Consider the following 20215-nt stretch of genomic DNA (forward strand, 5'->3'; position numbering starts at 1 on the left):
TTAGAGCTCAAAATTTATGATGGGAGGTGGAGTGCCGTTGAGTAATCTCGCAGATAAAAATAATACTTAAAAAAAAAAAGTCAATATAAAACAAAATTACATTTGTTAAAACAACCCCTCATTTCACTTTATATTATTTTGTTAAATAAACAGATATGATCCAAGGCCTGTATGTTATAATTAAACTTTCTATTTCATAAAATATAAGAAAGTGTGCGCCTCTGCGGTAGTAACACATAAAAATAGTAGGTTGACATAAAATGAATTATGTACTTAAAAAAACATACAACTAAAATACAAGTAGAATAAAAAATTATTCGTGGAAGTCGATCCGTTGAAGTAGTGTAAATAAATAACATATTGCGAATTTTGCACTATTGAAAAAACCCGTTAAACTGTAGAAGCGCTTAATGTAGTTAAAAATTGTATTTTGTAAATACTTAGTAGTATTATCCTAACTCGGTATTTGTTTGCCACGCGCGTGGGGTTGTGTTAAACATGTTTGGCCATAAAAATCATAATAATAATAACAACATGTCGTTTCGTCAAAAGGGTGACAAGATAACCCGGTCGAGTGTGTGCCCAAAATTGCAACAATAGAGCTACCGAATACGGACACGGCTAATGTGCGAATCCGAGGATTAGGATAGCCCTGTAGTTTTTTCCCTTCACACGTTAAAGCATATTATTACAATAATATAGCACACTCGGACGAGTAAAAATAAATACGTTTTTGCACGTTCACAGTTTTGCCTCTGTATTATATTTTGTTCGTATAAATTCCAACTTTTAAAATAAACTCTACGGATTTCAAATACAGCAAATAAGAAAAACGTTAGACCAAAAAATGTCCGTCTCCGAAGTTGAGTCCGTATAGCGAGTAGCGACTGACAAATAATTGCTTTTTATTTCCATCTCCGTACGCCCGGTAAAAACTTTAGTTTTTAACTTCTTATTTCTTTACATAATTGTATTTACATATAAAAGTATGTGTATACACTTTATTTTTGTCCAAGATCGCGTCTACGCGTTGTTGTTCGGGACAGTGAAAAAAAACGCGCACGGAATGGTCCAAGTTCCAAGTCCCCCCCCCCCTAAAATAACTATAATAAAATATTTCTCTACTACATTATATTGCTATCGTTTTTGTGCATTTTGTATTTTCAATAAAGATTTCACGATCGAAACGCTGGCAGATAGGAGCGTTTAAAATGATTAAGAAAATAATAGCATTATAATAGTCTTTCTTACAAACAATTATTATGCGCTCCTACAATAATTGCAATACAAGTAAAATATTTTATATTACCGTCGTTTAAAAAAAAACATAATTTTTATATTAATAGTATATATATATATTTATGAGTTTATAAGACATAAAATACGTTGGTAGACGAGTAATAATTGAGTATTTCATTAAATTCTTGAATTAACTGCTAATAAAAAATGTAATTTAAAAACAGAGATCACAACAATTATTCAAATCCATTGCTAACATTTGCTTTCAATTAATGTTATTGAAATAATAACTAACTTTTGTATGCACTTGACTGCGTTTTACGTAGATATTCCCTTGTAATCTTATTTGTTTAAGTACATAGTTTTTGTTTTTTGACAACCCATTCGTGTATAGGTATTCTCTCTATTAACAGAAATTATATGTGGTTGGAATTGTCGATTTTTCTTTTTTAATCACCTTGTCGATATTTTTCGGCCAAGTTAACCATTTTACCATTAAAAACTGTCGCTAGATACATATAAAACAACGTCGTCCGCGTCACAACTAAAAGTGTAAAAGCGATATTACTGATTACATGGCACGTTATGTATGGACGGCTGGTTTCAGATGTGACGAAATGAGTCATGACATCAGAGAGTGATTATTAGTCGATAAAAAAAAACAAAACAAACGGTACGAGGCCGAGGGTTCCCTTGTCAATCTACACACGGGTATTATCACATCAGTGTTGTAATTATATTTTGTCGAAATGTTTAGTCTCTCATTGGACTTCTCCGGCAAACAGAATGACCATATTGCTACTGTTGTTGTTGTCTTAACGATTTCTTAACGTCGTTGTCGATGACAACACCATGTCATATAAGTGCTAGTGCCATAAGTCTGATGTTTCCCCCCTAATGTTTACATCGTGATAGGCAATTTTGTTGCAATAATAATTGTGCTAGTAAAAATGTATTTTCTTTGTTATTTCAATCTAATCACATGATATAGGTAATAATAAAAAAAAACAATTAACATAGCGACAAACCTAATTAGAAATAAGTAATTACAAATTTTAACTGTTGTCAGTGGCAATAATATAATAATTTGTTCCAACAATAATGATCGGTGGATAGTTAGGTAAATATTAAGTGCGTCTTAACGATTTCCTTAGAATATAGACAAAACTTGTATTTGTGCTTTTAAATAGAAAACTATCATCATTTTGGTCTTTAATGTCTGCGGTTTAGGATAAGAATGTCTAATCTCTGCAAATGAGCTTAAAACATGTGTTTTCCTCAAGGCTTTCTTTATGTACTTTATGTAAATAGGTTATGATAACTTTTTTTTTCAATCAAATTGCAGCGCTGGAGAACGAAATCCGAATGAATTCTCTCTGTCAAGTTTATTTACGGTCTAAAGTATACATACTTTATACGTGGAAATATTATTTCCTGTGTCATCGACCATTTTTATGATCCTATAAAAACCCATTTCAATATCGCCAACAGCGAATCTCAACCGGGAAACTGTCTGTGTGCCAAACTCCATTTTCCGTTCGCCCCTATCCGCGCCAGTCACATATATATATAAGCTGTTATTATTATTCTCCGCCTAAACTTGTCCATATTATTATAACAACAGTAACTTGTCAGATGATTTTGTCGTTGACATAAAATCAATTGTGACTTCATAAATTTACTAGAGTCGTCGTCTCGCTGCGCAGACTATTATATCATAAGATTTCCGGCATAATTTTCGACTAGTCCAACACTTGCAGTGAACACGTGGCAAAGCAATTATTGTAAATAATATAAACTCAACGAATATACATGCATATTATACATGATTGCGTTTTATTTGCAAAAAATTCTATGATGGTTTTTTTTTAACTCAGATTTGTTAATCCAACCGTAACAATTTCAAAGTGTAAACTTTGCCCGTTCAATAAATTGATCCCAATAATTATAAAATTAATATTATCGATAAACTGCCATTGCGGTCGATATTTCCCGTAATGCGCGTATGCGTATAATGTGATGTAATTACTGCTCATTTTTCTTAACTTATTCGTTTGTCTAAATAAAGAAAGTGGTTATCTTTGGACTGTCACGCAATAGATGTAATAATGCAGTGCGTGTATGCGATAACGAGCACATCCGTTCAACAGACCACAATAATTGTATTATGTTAACTGTGTTTTTTACGGCATGGCTAAAAGTTTAGCACATTAAAAATATTATTTTTATTATGTTCGCCGTTGCCGCCGTCGACAAAGGCCACAAAACGTAGAATAAACGTAATTTGTATGTTAGTATTATACTTGGGTGTAGATACACTTCTAGTGGTATTACCCTGGTATGTAATCCTAAACATTAAACTCTCACAATAATTGTATAACAATGTTTAAATTCTGATATAAATATATGTCGCATTGTTTGATCAGTCGCCTTGCATATTACACACTTGTGTGGAATACTTATATAGTGCAATGGTCGTTGGAAAATTATCTGAATGTGTGAAATCAAATTGCTAATGCTTATACAAACACATCATTACATAGTATTAATGTTATACCGGAAGTCAGACGGAATCGCTTTATTTAATACACGTTAGGCTTTTACTCTTTTGCAAACTAATTAAACTCATTAATGAAAAAAAAACATTAAATGGAAATAATTCTGACCTCAAAATATTGTCCAAATGTCGTGCCGGCTATTTGAAAACTCGGCTAAAATTGTTTAGCCGATTATAATTAAAGGCATATAATTGCATATTTTGACAGTTTAAAATGCATATTCCAATACATTTATGACGAAACAAACAGTTATGGTTTAACATCCGAGCTCTAAATTTATAATAGTAGTGTTTTAATAATAATTAATTATCAGTATTAATATTAGAAAGCGAATTAAATTACAATGTATGCACGAAAACGGCTCTATAATATATTATTATTACATACGTAGCAGGCCCGTGGTTTTTGTTTATTTAACTAAATAATAATACACTGGTTATATATTCCATTAGCTCGTCTTAAACGGTTTTAAACGTCCGTGCAGTGGATTTCCATGTATTATCGGCATACTTCTGCGCAACAGGGAGCTCGTAAAAAAAACAGTGGGTGGCCAACTTTATATATTAGCGCATTTTGCCGCTTTTCACTGCAAAGATCCGCTGTTGATACCGTGTAGGTATATGAGCTTCTCAGAAAACACATCATTCCAACTACTTTCTTTCCGCATTCCGCCATCCGTTTAGGTATAGCAGCTGTTACATTATTATTATTATTACACTTGCCGGACTTCTATATTAAATACATACATTCATTTGTAAATTATTTGGAATTAATATAATTAAAACTATTTTTTTTTTATAATGTCATTACTATATTTTGAATTTTTAACATTTATACACGGTAGGTTATTATTATTTCGTTTTAGTAAGTCTACTATAGCTGATGTGTTAATAACATGCTGACCATAAGCATACCTACCTATTCGTTTTATAATGTAATAATATAGAGATATATAGTGTAGAATAGTGACGGTCAGAAGAGAAGTAGGTATATTATTATGATTAGGGTGGCCGACCCCAGTTGTGCGGGATAAGACGAAGAAGCTGTCCAACCTATACAAATAATATTATGCACATAATTCATTAGGCTTAATTGAAAATTCAATTACCCGTTTAAAAGAATAGGAAGGAGCGGTATTTTCATGCGTCATATATATGTGTATACGCGAGTCGAGCACCTTAAATTATCATTATTATTATTATTATTATTATTATTACAACATGTTGTAATCATATACAGTCTCAGAGTAAATAAATAATAATAAAAATAAAAAAGACCTAAGAGATTTTAGTTGCATATATCGGCGAGCACAATAAAAGTGGCCTCGGAGATTTTTAGTGCTTCATTTCCAGTGCATCAGTCGCTATTCATTATTTTACTGTCGACAGCGGCACCGATGGCTTCACTTCCCTCCCCTCGGCCAAGATACTTATATGTGTCGAGCGATCATTGGACGCCGGGTACATAATATATAAAAGAGATTTTTATTTTTTTCCGGTTATTATTATTTTTTTTTTTTGTTCGTTGTTGATAAACTGTTCTGCTGGAGGAAAATCGTTTAGTCTTAAATCCTTTGGAAAAAGAAAGAATGGAACGGAGTGAGACGGAAGAGCAAAACCGAGTGGCGAGACGGAAAAATTAAAATAAAACAGCATAAATCATTTGATGTATGTGTAATATGTATAGTATAACACACATGCGCAAAGAACGGACGAAGCTAGGAGGTTTTTATTTTTCTTAAATATATACACCAGTGTATGTTCGTTTTATATTATTATGGCCAAGAATCAGAAAAAATGTGAAAATCCTTTTGTACACAGTTCGAGCTCAAGATTTGCACACACACACACACACACTCTTATAGATATTTAGAAAAGCCCCCTAAAGAATTGACACATAAAGGAGACTTATTAAAATATTTTATTTTAAACTTTCATGACTTATAATTCAACATCTATTTGGCAATATTTTACTGTTCACTTATATTAAAATATATATGTCCTTAACACGTAAGTAGTAAAAGTGTACAACTATACGAAAACGATAGCTGAAAATAAAATAAAATTATGAAGCAATCTGTATTATAAAATTAATAGTTTTTGTGGAATAATATATGATATATAATATTAATTGGTTGGTGTCTTTTTATCGTTCGGTCGAGGTCTTGGAATTCAATAAGTACTGTGCATAGCATTTGTAATGAAATAATCATTGGAGTTTATGGAAATTTCCTCGGGCGGATAAAACAATTACCAATTTAATTCAGTTCGCAATCAAATACAATAGAGTTATTAATAATCAACGAAATATGTCTTGACGCAAATATTTAATAACATAATGCATTATTGATCTTTTCGGCAATTTAATTATTAGGCTGTCACGTTGCAAATAAATGTTTATAGGTACAATTTTTAAAAAAATAAAAAAATAGTATCACATTAAATTATGTATTTACAATATTATGCTGTTAAAATATTAAAAAAAAATATATATATATAAATATAGTTTTATTTACATGTACAAAAATACGATTTTTATCATTTTTTTGTTTCGATTATAATGTATATAATTTACATTAAAAAAAACTTTCTTTCTTCTTCTTCTTACAGTTTTAAAGGCCATTAAGGCCCATTGCTGCAAAACAAATCTCCTTCCATCTGTCTCTGTTCAGAGCTGCTTCAATAATATTGTATATTCCAAGTTGATTTAGTTCTTTTTTATTTTTGTCCATCCACCTCTGTTTCGGTCTTCCAATCGGCCTTCTTCCCTGAGGAAACCAGCTTAATACATCATTTGCTATTGACTTAGCCCTTAGCACATGTCCAAGCCAACTCAGTCTCTTGTGGCGTATTTCCGCTATTATGTCTGGTTTTCCGAATAATTCCTGCAGTTCTCTGTTAGACCTAATTTCGTATGTTTGGTCTTCGTTTCTTTTTGGTCCGTAAATCCTCCTAAGGAATTTCCTCTCCATGATAGCTAGTCTATTCTCATCTCCTTGGGTCGTGGGCCATGTCTTACATGCATACATTATCACTGGTCTAGCTAGTACTATGTAAAGTCGTTCTTTTGATTTTTTTGACAGTAGCTTCGACCCCAATAACCCCGAGAGGGCGTAAAAACATTTGTTTCCCGATGTAATGCGTTTTTTCTTTCTTCGTGGTTGTCGTTTGTGCTACTTAAGTTAGTGCCTAAATATTTAAAATCATCTACCTCCTCAAACATATATCCTCCGACCTGTAGTCCAACTGCATTTCGCATCTGACCTTTGTTCCTACCGATTCGCATGTATTTTGTTTTAGTCTCGTTAATGTTGAGTCCCCGTTTTTTTGCACTTCGTATCAGCAGTTCCGTTGCTTTTTGAATGTCCTGCTCACTTTCGCCTAATATTACAACGTCGTCGGCATATGCTAGTAATGGAAGGTTTCGGCCGCAGTTAATTCCTTGATATTCTTCTTGTACTTCCCTTACTATTACAACTAATTAAGAATTTTCGTTTAAAATATAAATAAAAAATTAAAACTAACGGTTGCACAAAACCTTTAAAATATCAACACAAAAATTGTAAAATAGATTTGTATCAAAACGTTAAGGGAAGACACGGTAGCGGTGCCAGGGTGAGCCTGGGCTTACTCTAAAAAGTCTCGGCCCCCCTATGGCCCACTCTAAAATTTAAAAAAATTTAGTTCAGATTTATATCTATAATTTTTATGATTTTTAAATACATTATAATTCGTTATTAAAAATTATCTTATGATTTAAAAGAATACAAAAATATTGTAACATAATGTATTCAACATTTCATTTTTGTAGTATTGTTTTATTAAAATAGGAATACTTAATGTGTGAATTTATTGTATAATTAAATAGGGCTTTAATAAAATATAATATATTTATTGTTAATTATAAATATTTGTATTTATTTTTTATAGTTCTGGCGCCGCGGGAGTAAAATTGTTTATAATGTATAGCGTTTTTTTTTTTTATTACATTGTCCTAAAATAATTTCTAGCTTAGGTATGTACTAGTATGTTAGGTGTAATATAACGTGTCAAGTTCAAAGCTTTTTTTTTTATCATACGAAACATCACAAACAAACAAAATACCTAATAATTTGTCCACTATTTCATGCTGTTAGTTACTAGTTTATGCTAATTTTTTGATGCGGAGTATGTATTTTTTATATTTCTTGATACACCCACGTTATTTATAAAGTTATTGTAATAGCACTGTCTATATTTGTCGTAAACAAGAGAATTCATTAAAAATTTCGTTTCGGAAACAAACCGAAATTCGATAAACATTCATAAGGGGTATTTACGATGTATAGTTTTTAAAAACTTTTCCCCGTTTAACGTTATCGCGCGCGACTTATGTACATCTAGATTGTAAGCTCACGTGCGCGAGTTCGATGCGTGGGTCTTCAATTTTTTATCTGTACACTACATTTCTACATTGTTATCTACAATTTACTGTAAACGTCATTATTAGTATTATAATTGAAAAAATGCATCAAATAAATTCCAGAAATAAAATAACCATCAATTGCAAATAGATGAACTATCGCATGTGCCGATTTCACATATTTCATCACTTAGGTGTTCAAAGGTATTTCCAATTAGTCGCAGAAATTATATTTTTACTTGTTCAACACGGAAAAAGTTGTGCTTCTATTATCTTATATTCACAACAGTTTCGAACATTGTGAAATATAATTGTTTTTAACATAAACGTGACTGTTGATTTTATAAAGTTATAGGGTTTTACGTAACAAATGTTTTCCCTATAGCTTATGTTAATTATTTTTTCGACATTAGTTGTTATTACAATGGGCGTATGCATTTTAATACAGTTTAATTAAAATTAGTACACTCATTTTTTCTGAAAGCTAAGCAGCTAAACAATACATTCAAGGATTTTCGAAGTCTTATACGTAGAAACAAATGCATCCCTTTAAATTGTTTAGTGAAGTCTAGTGAATATATTAAGTAATATATTTTATATCATAATAATAACACTTCCTAACAAAAAAAAAACTTGATAATTATTATGACAAATTTATTGGAAATTTTTGAATAAAATTTCTCTTAAAGTTTTAAGAATAAAGATGGTTTATGAACAAGTTAAAATACAATCAATCTTCAGGACTTTAAAAAATTGAAATAATTGATCATTCAAAATATTTATTGTATTATAAAAATTGCCTATAAATTAGTCATAGAATATTGTATGAGCTATTAGAATTTTTGGAAATTTGAGAATATCTAGTATTGTTTACCTATAACAATAAGTTATACAAGAGTATAATTTATTATTATATTTTGTAAAAACAATTTAAAAAGTTTATCGGTAATTTACTGAGATTTTATCCGCAACATTACCGTGCTCAATCAGAAAATTACACAATCAAAAGGCTTATGTTAATAATATTTAAAATTATGAAGGTCTAGGTATATAAAAGGTATATGAAGATATATAGGTATATACAAATTGCAATTATTTTCTAAAAACATAATTTAATCATTATATCATAACAGCAATAATTATCCACATAACTCTTGGTTTTTGTTTGTAAGCGGACTGGTCGCTGAGAAAATACGAAGTGGGTGGTCATTATAAAATTATAATAACGTATAGTTGTTATTATTATTTATCGTGTAACGAGATTTCCACTTAACAAACGTTAGCAAATAATTCATCGACAACATAGAATAGAAAAAAAAATGGAAACATTGTTAATATTCAAGTCGTGTTTTCAAAAAAAAAAAACTATTTATCTAATCTGCTTTTTGCGTTCCGGGTAAAACAATTATTACCCAATTACTCAATTTTTGTTTTTTGCCTCAAAAAGCTAACGAGGGCAATTTGTTCTGGTATATAAATATTATCCGTGTGTACCAAATCTGTTAATCGTGTTCAACCAATGTTAAGGCTATTCAAATGTGAGTTCTACGGATCTAATGTTACAGATTGCGATGAATTTATTTTCGGATAAAATATAATCGAAAAACACTCCCCGTTTTTATAAATGACTATCTTGAATATCCTAACATGATAATTTATCCAAGCAAACACATTGTAATATAATATACTCATATTGTTTGCCTACCCTCGGTCAAATCTGGGCCACGTCAGTGAATCAAATTTGGCTCTAAGCCACCGAAAGTGATTGTCTTTGGTGATGCTATCATACCCTGTGTTCACTATATTGTTGAACTATTGTAATGTAGATATTATCCACACCTAACACTAAATATTTTTAAGAAACCAATTAAAGAGAGCATCATAGAAAATGAATGTTATTAAAAATTCTAAACTTGATTATTTAATTGAATATTATAATATCTTGAAATTGCATACTATAATATTATTAGCTCCATGGGCTATGATAATGCTGAACTAACAAGCTCTAACAGTTATACAGTAATATAGTAGGTATGTATATACCTACCTACTATAATATAGTTCAACTGTGAACTACTACCACAAATTTACACACACATTACTCATTAACTTTAATACATATAGTAATTGGCTCTGACACCGTACGGACAATTTCATTAAATTGAATAAATCGATTATAAACAAATTAACGAACAATTAATTCCAATTTGTATTATCTTAATAATTAAAATTAAATTATCAAGAATATAGATTTGTTTCAACTATACGTGTAACAATATCGTGATAAGTCACACGGCCTCTGAATTAATATAATTAGTTGACCTATAATCTATAACAGTATAAATAATTATCATAAAAAGTTTATAGCTAAATATAAACTAAATCCTATAAATTGTAATTGGTTTTTTTTAATGTTGTTCTTCTTTAGGTTTTTCAGTCTTCCGACTGGTATTGCCTTCCTACGATTCTCCTCCATTCCTCCCTGTCTTCTATTTCCTAGATAGTGTTTAATGTTAAAATATTGTAAATATTATTTAAGTTTAATGGCATGGCAAATAGTCAAGTGATCTGATTATATCTTTTAAGTATTATCACTGTAAAATAAAAATGTCTTCGTTGTCAAAAATCTAAATTTTCAATGTGGAATACTAATAAAAACCAACATGTTTTACCATTTGTTTAATTCTTTATTTTACTTAACGCATAACGGGCTAGTATAAACAATAATTTTCGTTTTAATTTGTACTGTAAAAATATTCATACTACTATTCATATGCAAGTTTTTTACAAATAAAATATTAAATTAAGTAAAATAGTTAAACAATTATTTTTTGGATTTTGTGTAGTGTAGACATATTAATCAGTAATCCGATTAATTAATTAATATTAAAAGACATTCTATGTATCAGATAGAAGCATAACTAATTGTTATATTATATAACGAATAGTATAAAAACGTATAAAAAATGCATCCACTAATTTTATAACTTATATAGTTAGTGGATACATTTTTTGTATTAGAAAGACGGACGAATTCACTATGACATCTTGGTACAAAAATCGCTTAAGTATATTATATATACTTTTTTTTTTTTGAGGAAAATAAATGAAAAAAGGCCAAATTCAGCGTTTAGATGTCTATAATGGAATTATAAACCGTAAAATCTCGCATGGGTTGCCTCCACCGGACAAACAATAATACAATGTTATTACAATACAAGGTGTGTCGGCTCTCCGGAATTTAGCCCTGTAAAATTAAAATAACATGTATCTGAATTTCATATTTTACATTAACTAGAAATTGTATTTTTCATTCACTGTATCGTCTATAACGGGGCGAAAATTAAGAAAAAACAAACATAAGTACATAAACTATTTACTACACCAAATCCTCCAGTAAATTAAACAAAAATCGCCGTTGATTGTTTTAAAAATGTTTATCAGCATATGACCAACAAAATATTTAATAATATACCTAACACTGTTAATACCAATATATTATTATTAATATAATTTGTTTGTTAGGAGAATTACTATCATAATTGTTAATTTATAGATAATTAATTGAGGATTTGTTTTAATTAAAAATCGAAGACCACAAGGCAATAATAATGAGCCTTCCATTTAAACTACATGTGCGGCTCATCGTTTTTGCTTTGTGGTTTTCAATTGTTTGTTATTTACATAGATGAATAAAATTATTGATCAAACCGGATGTTTATGAATATCCTAGACGTTTTAAAATTCGTATCATCATTTTTACAAATACTATCTGGTTCAGTGTAGTTTTTATATCAACATTTACTGGGATATATAAACGGAATATATACCAATATACGGGAGTGTAACAAATAAACTAGTACGTCTCAGACATTTTTGTTTTACATGTATTATTTGTTATTTTTTTTTTTTCGAGAAATATTTATATTAGATAGACCAGTTTTGATTTATGGCAACAACATCAACGAGTTTGAGTGGTTTACGAGGTTTGTTTTTTTTTATTTTGGATATAAAATACATAAGTACACATGCTCGCGCCGTGTACGCCGTATTAGAAAATAATAATGTATGATACTTTTCATCAAATTGTAGGATATATATAAATATATATATAAGACAATTTGAAAACGGGTTTCTTTTATGTGGCTACACTGTATTACACGATATGTAAAACTGTGAATACCAAATAAAAATTAACTAAATCAACTCAAACTTTGTTGGGAAAATCGTGGTTGGTTTCAAAATCGCGCATCCAAAGAAATTATTTGTTAACATTTTCAGAAATTGCTTTTAGCTGGTTTTGAAAACAGACACCTCATATGTTGTCTTATGGGGTTTTTGTACTGAACGTCGGCTTCAAGGTTGTTGACGCAAAAGGGCAAGTCGTTCGACCCTTGCGTGTCAAAAAAAACTAACTTAGCTCCACTTGGCACGCGGTTATCTACGACCATTCATAAATTATCGGATAAACATTATAAGCTATAAAAAATATTATTATCATATACATATGCATATTGATCAATACATTTAGTAATATATCTGCATACTAATAATAATAATATAAACGTGTAATATACTTGTCTGTTGAACTCTTGGTATCCTGCGTGATCGAGTTTTCGTAGTTTTAGCTTTGATTTAGTTTTATGATGGTGTGTTTTTTTTTGTCTGTAGACACGATAATTATTTGTATGTATTATCAGAAGCGTTATAAATTGACATAAGCCTTTTCTGTTTACAGGATCACCAGCAGCGACATGGATCGCAGCCGAATAATTCTGGTTGCCACCGCCGTATTTTGGCTGCTGATGCCGATCGAGTTGTTCGCCAATCAACTAAGAGGTAAGTTTTATTTATGACGTATTATATTTCACCCAAAACTGTTTGCGTCGATGATAATATTAAGTAAATAACTACCCGTACAAAAAGTTGTGCGTTTCTTTTCACCTTGGAAAATAATATTACAAACTAACTGCATATCATAACTAAAGTGTAAACCTACATATCAACTCGCAGCAGAACTTTCTGCGACTTTTCATATAATGTTTGAGCCCTGTAGCACAAGAATTTAGGAAGTCATTACCACTAAGTGTGCTTCTTGTCTATTACTGCCGTTAAGCGTACAAACTGATGACAACCTACTCCCAATACTTTTCGGTAAGTTTAATATGATTTTGATGAGTTTTTTCTTTAAATGTGGCAACCGAATGAATACAACTTATAGGCTGTGATTAAATAACTCTGTTTCAATAACGTTTTTCAACGAAATCCAATTCGATTTCACTGTAAAACTGTAAGGTATAGACATAAAAAATGTTCACAAACGAAGACTTGTTGATTTCCAAGAAAAGCTATCGACGTTTTTAACGTTTTACTATATAGTCTACTTATGTAAATAGTCTGATTTCGTCCGTATCTCTAAGAGTATAATAATTACTCGGTAATGAATTTCCGGGTGAATCATCAAGTGCTACTCTCATGTTTCCGTATCGATGACGTCATCATCCGTTCTGTTCTGTATTTATATTGTGTGGCACACGTAGTTCATTTCAGTATACCAATATGCGTAATATTGCAAACCAATATCACAAGTAACTCTGCCAAAGATTATCAAATTTGATAATCCGTCATTTTTTTTTATTTTCGGTTTTCCAACCACCAAGGTAATGTCAATTCGACTAGTGCTCACCTCTGGTGTAGCTACAGGCGGAGGGAGGGTGGGTTTGAGTGTAATAATAGACTTTAGATCCATCAAGATCCAAGCTCAACAACTATGGGGGCTACGTCAGTTTGGTTACTGACATTTTCGAGGCAACTATAAAAAAGGGTTGAGCGATTCGATGAGACCAAGAGTAGATACTATAAACCACTTGTGTACTGGGTGTTAAAAAAAAATAGGTACTCGTCTCGTAAAAAATCAATTGTTTCGATACACATAATAATAATAATAATAAAGGTACGATTTAAACTATTGTTATTTTGACCTGAGGCCGAATTATTAGCATCGTACGTATTTTAAAGGCACAACGATCGGTTCTCACGGTATCAAAGGATAAAATAAAAAACAGACCCGTCTGTAAATCATAATTACTATTATATGTAGACCGAGCGGATTTGTCCAAAGTAATTGGAAGGATTTTGTCGGCAACTGTGAAATACCATTTCAATGTGTATACATGTATACATTATATATCATTATGCGACCTAGAACACAATGTGTAGGTACTACACACAAAGTCGGAACACTTAAAAGTTTTCGAACGCGGCCCAGAGAAGAAGAGAAAAAAATATTAATTACCAAATTCGTCACACCCTTTGTTGTTGTACCCTCGATAAATACATTATGCAGAATACACCTTACACACAGCATATAGTATGTATGTACCGGTTAATTATCATACTTTTATTCTATATTTAATTAACAACACTCCGCGGTATGTTTTTTCATTTTCAGTCTCATGTACAATATAATTTATAATATATTATGTGTAATGTGACCGACACCGAGTGTATATATTATGTTTTATTATATCATTAGACCGGGTCAGGTTTGGTTGGAGACTCTTTGCAGGGCATTCCAAGGAGGACGCCGCCATCACGCCCCCATGATGATAATTTTTTTTTTAGTATCCACATAATATATATATATATATAAAGTCGACTTTAATTACTTTATTAACGGAAAAACTGTCAAAGAAACGGCAAATAAAAATTGGCGACTATCAGATGTTCAGCTTCGACAATTTAATACAATATAATATATAATTAAACAACATTTGGTATTCGGTTTTCCGACCATGGCTTACCCAGTGCCAATACCCGTTTACAAAATAGCGGTCGCTAGACGGACCTCCAACATACTACAATAATATATTATAAGGGACGAGGAGTCGTAAAACTGAGCCTCCTCGTTTGTGTGTGTGTAAAAAAACATTCCTATACAATAATGATAATATAATATGTATATTATATGCAGACGTCTGGAAATTCCATTAAGAACACTTTTATAATTTCATTGAAAATTGTTTATTGCACGTTTTTTGTGTACAGAAGTTTTATTGGCGGAAAATAGAATAAAAGAAAAAAAGCTAAGCCAGTTTATAGCTACTACAGACGTATAATTTAGAGAAGTTAAAAAAAAAAGGTTTCTTGTCGAGCAATTAGCCAATTGTATATACTATATACATAAGAATAATTACAGTTTATAAGATGTATTGTATGTATATCCTCGTTAAAGTTGTATGGAAACAAAAGAAAATAAGACACCAAAAGTATATAACAATATACTTAACGACCCGTCGACAAATGCAAAGAAAGCGCGCGATTAATAAACCATTTGGTATAATAAAAGATAATTATTATTATTTTACACTATAGACGTTATAATACAGCACGAGCAATTATAAAATTTATCATTAAACGCGCAACGGCTCTTATTGATTTTATGCTTATCGTTATATAAAGTTTAAATAGAAAATGTATTATAGGCACGCCAAAGTCGTAAAAATATTATGTTTAAAATCGTTAAAAATGTGTATAGTTAATTACTTTTTTTATTTATTTTTATTTTTTGTTCGGATGGGACATAAATTAATACATGTTTTCATAACTCTTGATCGTCTAAACGATTGTAGATAAAGTTGTATGTACTTGTATAACATGAGTTGCGCACTTACCATAAACATTTTACAGTATAAATTAAGCGCCGCAGCCAGCAATGCACGTTTGCTAACTTGAACGTTTTTAATATTTTCTAAACTTGTAAAGCATATAGGTACTTATTATATCTTTATATTTTATTTAAACCGTGTTTCACTCGGGATTTTTATAATAATTATCACTCATGTAACGAGAAATAATATATCCATACCTATATATTATATGTTTAGTATATTTTTCACTCATCGTTTGTTGATCAATGACACGATAAAATACTTTAACGCACATTTTACGGCCTTCCTACATTAGTTATATTATAATAATAAATGTAATATGATTTATTATTTATGTCTGGATAAAAATGTATATAATATTACGTTATTTTACAATCCAATACAATCTAGTTTACCGATCAGGGTTGGATGGGGACCCAAACCTGCTTGATCTTTTTTTTTTTACAGACTATGCGCCCCGCAATAGATTTATTTTTAAATTGGCAATTAAATATAATATATTATACTTGGACATCAATTACATAAAAGGCACTAACCCAACTAAAACCAACTTGTGCTGTTACCGGCACTGCTAATCAATTGTTTATATTCGGGTAAATATAAACGTATTTACTTGTTTAGATTAATTTTATTTAAATTGTACATAATTAGGTATGTACACATATATAATATATAGCTAAAAAAAAATAAGGAACATGAAATTCTTAAAACGACTAACATTAATTTATCCTTTGGCCGTTTGTCATGCAAGTATATACGATAGCCGTGGCATAATGTCTACTGATTATTCATTATAATCATAAAACTGAAATTAATATTGAAAACAAATCTAATAATAATATGCAAATATTATATTGACAACACGTTAAAATAATATTATTATTGAAAAAACGTCGATACCGGTAGTGTATTATTATTATAATAATTTTAGTAATATATACATAAAAAAAAAATGTATAATTGATTCGTTCTTTGTTTTTTTTTTAAGGAAAACATTCTATTATAAATACCTATTATACAGGGAGCGTTGTGTGTAATGGGTTATAAAAAACCCTTGTTTTTCAAATTACAGCGCGACCGATGGCCAAACTAAGCAACATTCCTCGGTGTCGTTTACGTTATCCATTAAATGTGTTCAAGGGTTTATTTATATTATTATTATTATTTTTTTTTAATAACAAGGAGTTTTTTTTAAAAATTGAAATATATAAATTAAAAAAATTACACGCGGATTACATGGGTGTACAAGGCAGGCAGCATTAACAGCACCAGCACAGTGGGGATTGTTTGTTTTACCGTACATAATTATTTATGTTGAAAGTGGTGACCACAAGAGAGAAAAAAAAGGTAAACGGCAGCAGCCCGCACACACTACCTGGGACGTCTTCATTTCTCATCATCGCATTTATCTTTGTTGTATACTATAGTATTATACCTATAAATGTATATATTATTATATACACATAAAGCCGCTGTTATATACGCCTGAGACCCTCGCGCACTAATAATAATCTCTCACGAACCATCTACATACCTATTAGTGTAGTTTTGGTGTCTATCTCGGACCATCATCTAGAATCTTCCGTTCTGTGACGACCGGTTGCCAAAAAAAAAAAATAAGTAAATAATTATTGAAATTCCTAAGGTACCTGCAACATTATTATTTAACCGTATAAGAGTGCATCGGTCGTCTGCGATTGTGTTAAACGCTTGCCGATCGCAAACAATACAATTATTATTATTTACAAGATACATAACAAAAAAAACCCCTATTGTTCAACACAACATTTAAAAACAGGCGCAAAATCGAAGGGGGGGAGGGTCTAAATCCTCGCCATTGGCTGAGAACTTTTTGTTTTTTTCACCCTAGATATGGAATAGAATTAATGATATTATAATTGTGTTTATTTTTTGGAAAATGAGAGTATCCGGCAACGTTAAAATAAATAAATAATAACATACATATTGTGTAGAAATAATACACGCGAGTGGCGGCCGCGCAAGGTCAAGCTGCCGTTAGTATATTTTCTTATTATATTATATTATAGTAATAGTATAAGTAGTGAGACCAGTCCACTACACGGAAGGTGCCCCCGGCAGCGTCGCGTCGCACACAAATATATCGCATATTTATAAACGGCTTTGCTAGTAATAACATAATATAGGCGAACAGTGTATGTACGCTCACACAACATTATATGGTAAGTATAAAACTTGCCGGGTCGGTCGACTACATAAAGTAGGTACAATAATAATAATAATATGTGTAAACTGTAAACACAAATACCGTGTACACCGCAAGAGGGTGATACAAACCATGATCTCAATGCGACAAAAAAGCAAAAAGTTGAATATTTTAGTTTATGAAGCTGGTAAAAATATATCGTCACTCGTTGTATGAAGTTAAAAAAGTAATCCGAAGTGGCGTGGCGACAATGTTTTTAAAATTTTTTTTTTTACAGTACATATGTGGATGGTACAATATAACCAGAATTGTAAGTTGTTAAACTCATTCATTCTTTAATGCCATTCGTACACAAATGATGGCGCTGAACTCATTTTTAAACTTATGGTGCCCAAGTGGGGACTTGTTTAATGTCAAGGATACCCTCGGATGGTCGCAAAAATTAATATTCAAGGTGGTATGCAAAAAGAGATAATATTAGTTAAATAATGTCTATACATTACACGCCAGCGAAGTAACAAATTATATCAGTTAATAATAATATCAGTACTAAGGAATAATATAAACCATACACTGTCTAAAGAGAGAACGGTACTACGCAGAAACCAAAACGCGTCACTGCTGTCTGCGCAGGCAAAAGTACGAAAGTAAGTGATTTTTGGTTTCTGCGCAGTATCATTCTCTCGTGAGACAGACTATACCACGTCTTAGATTACACTGATTGCTGTCCATTTTATATGTACAAGTTAATTATTGGTTGAGGCTACACGTGGCTACACGTATGATACTATGTTTTACTCGCCGCCGCTGGAGTTAAAAATAATCATCGTACGTATATAACATTTGATTTTGAAAATGTTTTGATATTACATCCACTTGTTCGAATATATTTGACTTTTTGATAGATTTACATATTATAAACAAAAATTCCAAGGTAAGGGACCCGTCGCTTAATTTTTGTATGCATAATATTTGTCATCACTCATTATAAAATTACAGGTTTCCCGCTTCTGATTATTACTCAAATCGACGCATAGGAAACGTTCAATTCAATAATAAACTATTATATACATGTTAACCCCGGCTAGGACTAGGACTACATCCGCTAAACGACCAATAAACCCGGATCCTTTTACGGCTAATCATTATTAAATTAGTGTGATCCGACCGTGTTACTGGCTTGACTGTACGTGTATAAAAACATATAATATAGCCACGGCGCCGTCGAGGATGCGTAAGTACGCGTCTAAAAAAAAACTAGTTATCGTCGACCGATACTTAATTAAGTTTCTCGCCGATTATATTTCGGTTTTATCGCATTCTACACACGTTTGCCGCATACAAACTATGATTTAGCATAGTATTCCTAAACTATCGGTCGATTTAATAATAAATTATCTTAACCGGTGGATTCTAATTAGCCACAAAAGAGTAACACAATATTAGAATAATATTAAAATATATTCTCACTGGCCGCAGCTCATAACAACATAATATTATAACGGTGAAGGTTTTGTATTAGGCGCAAGGTGTAGCTGGCCGCATTCAAACTCTCAGCTATACATTACATTATAATATAGCTCGCTCTTTATAGATCTTGAAACTATAAACATAAGCCGCAGTAATTGCCATTGGCCGTAGTCAAATCAACAAGGCTGAGCACTACCAAGTTATTAAATTTAAATGCGAGTTTATTTTTTTTTAGCTTAACCAATTTTTTTTTTTTTTGGTCTATTATTGTATGTGTACAAAACATCATAAATCGTTTACTTTTTAAAATTTAAAAGGAAATTTACACGACAAACGGTTTTGTTTGCACTCCTATATATATTTTTATACTTTGCGACCGGACTGTCTTAAGCCTGTCTTAATCAACAAAAACCCTCGAGGATTAACATATTGTGAAAAACGATTCCGCCACAACGTATGTGTATTAGTATTGTTATTAAAAAACATACATTTCCATGAAACTCGTCATTTTCCTTGTACAATATAAATAGCAAATAATAATAACAACGTTTCTTGCAACCGGCGCTCGCGGCCGGTTATTACTACATCATGCAATAGATTCATTAGTGTTAACATCACATTACATTGTCGTATAGATTATATGTAACGAGGACACTGCATAAAATGTGCGGTCGTTATTAGCGGCATTAACT

General features: G+C 31.1%; 1 protein-coding gene across 1 annotated transcript in view; it reads left to right on the plus strand.

Moving 5' to 3' along the window:
• LOC126833632 (BMP-binding endothelial regulator protein) overlaps positions 1-20215 on the plus strand; it is a 50447-nt gene that overhangs the window by 3176 nt on the left and 27056 nt on the right. The window contains exon 2 of the mRNA XM_050565073.1: positions 12937-13037. Coding sequence (XP_050421030.1) covers positions 12953-13037 — 85 coding nt within the window. The 5' untranslated portion in view covers positions 12937-12952. The remainder of the gene's footprint in view (positions 1-12936; positions 13038-20215) is intronic.

This window comes from Adelges cooleyi, unplaced genomic scaffold (assembly GCF_023614345.1).
Source record: "Adelges cooleyi isolate 19-005CV unplaced genomic scaffold, UGA_ACOO_1.1 ACOO_flye_CR_arks_rails_tigmint_CR_PRNA_2, whole genome shotgun sequence".
Taxonomy (NCBI): Eukaryota; Metazoa; Arthropoda; class Insecta; order Hemiptera; family Adelgidae; genus Adelges; species Adelges cooleyi.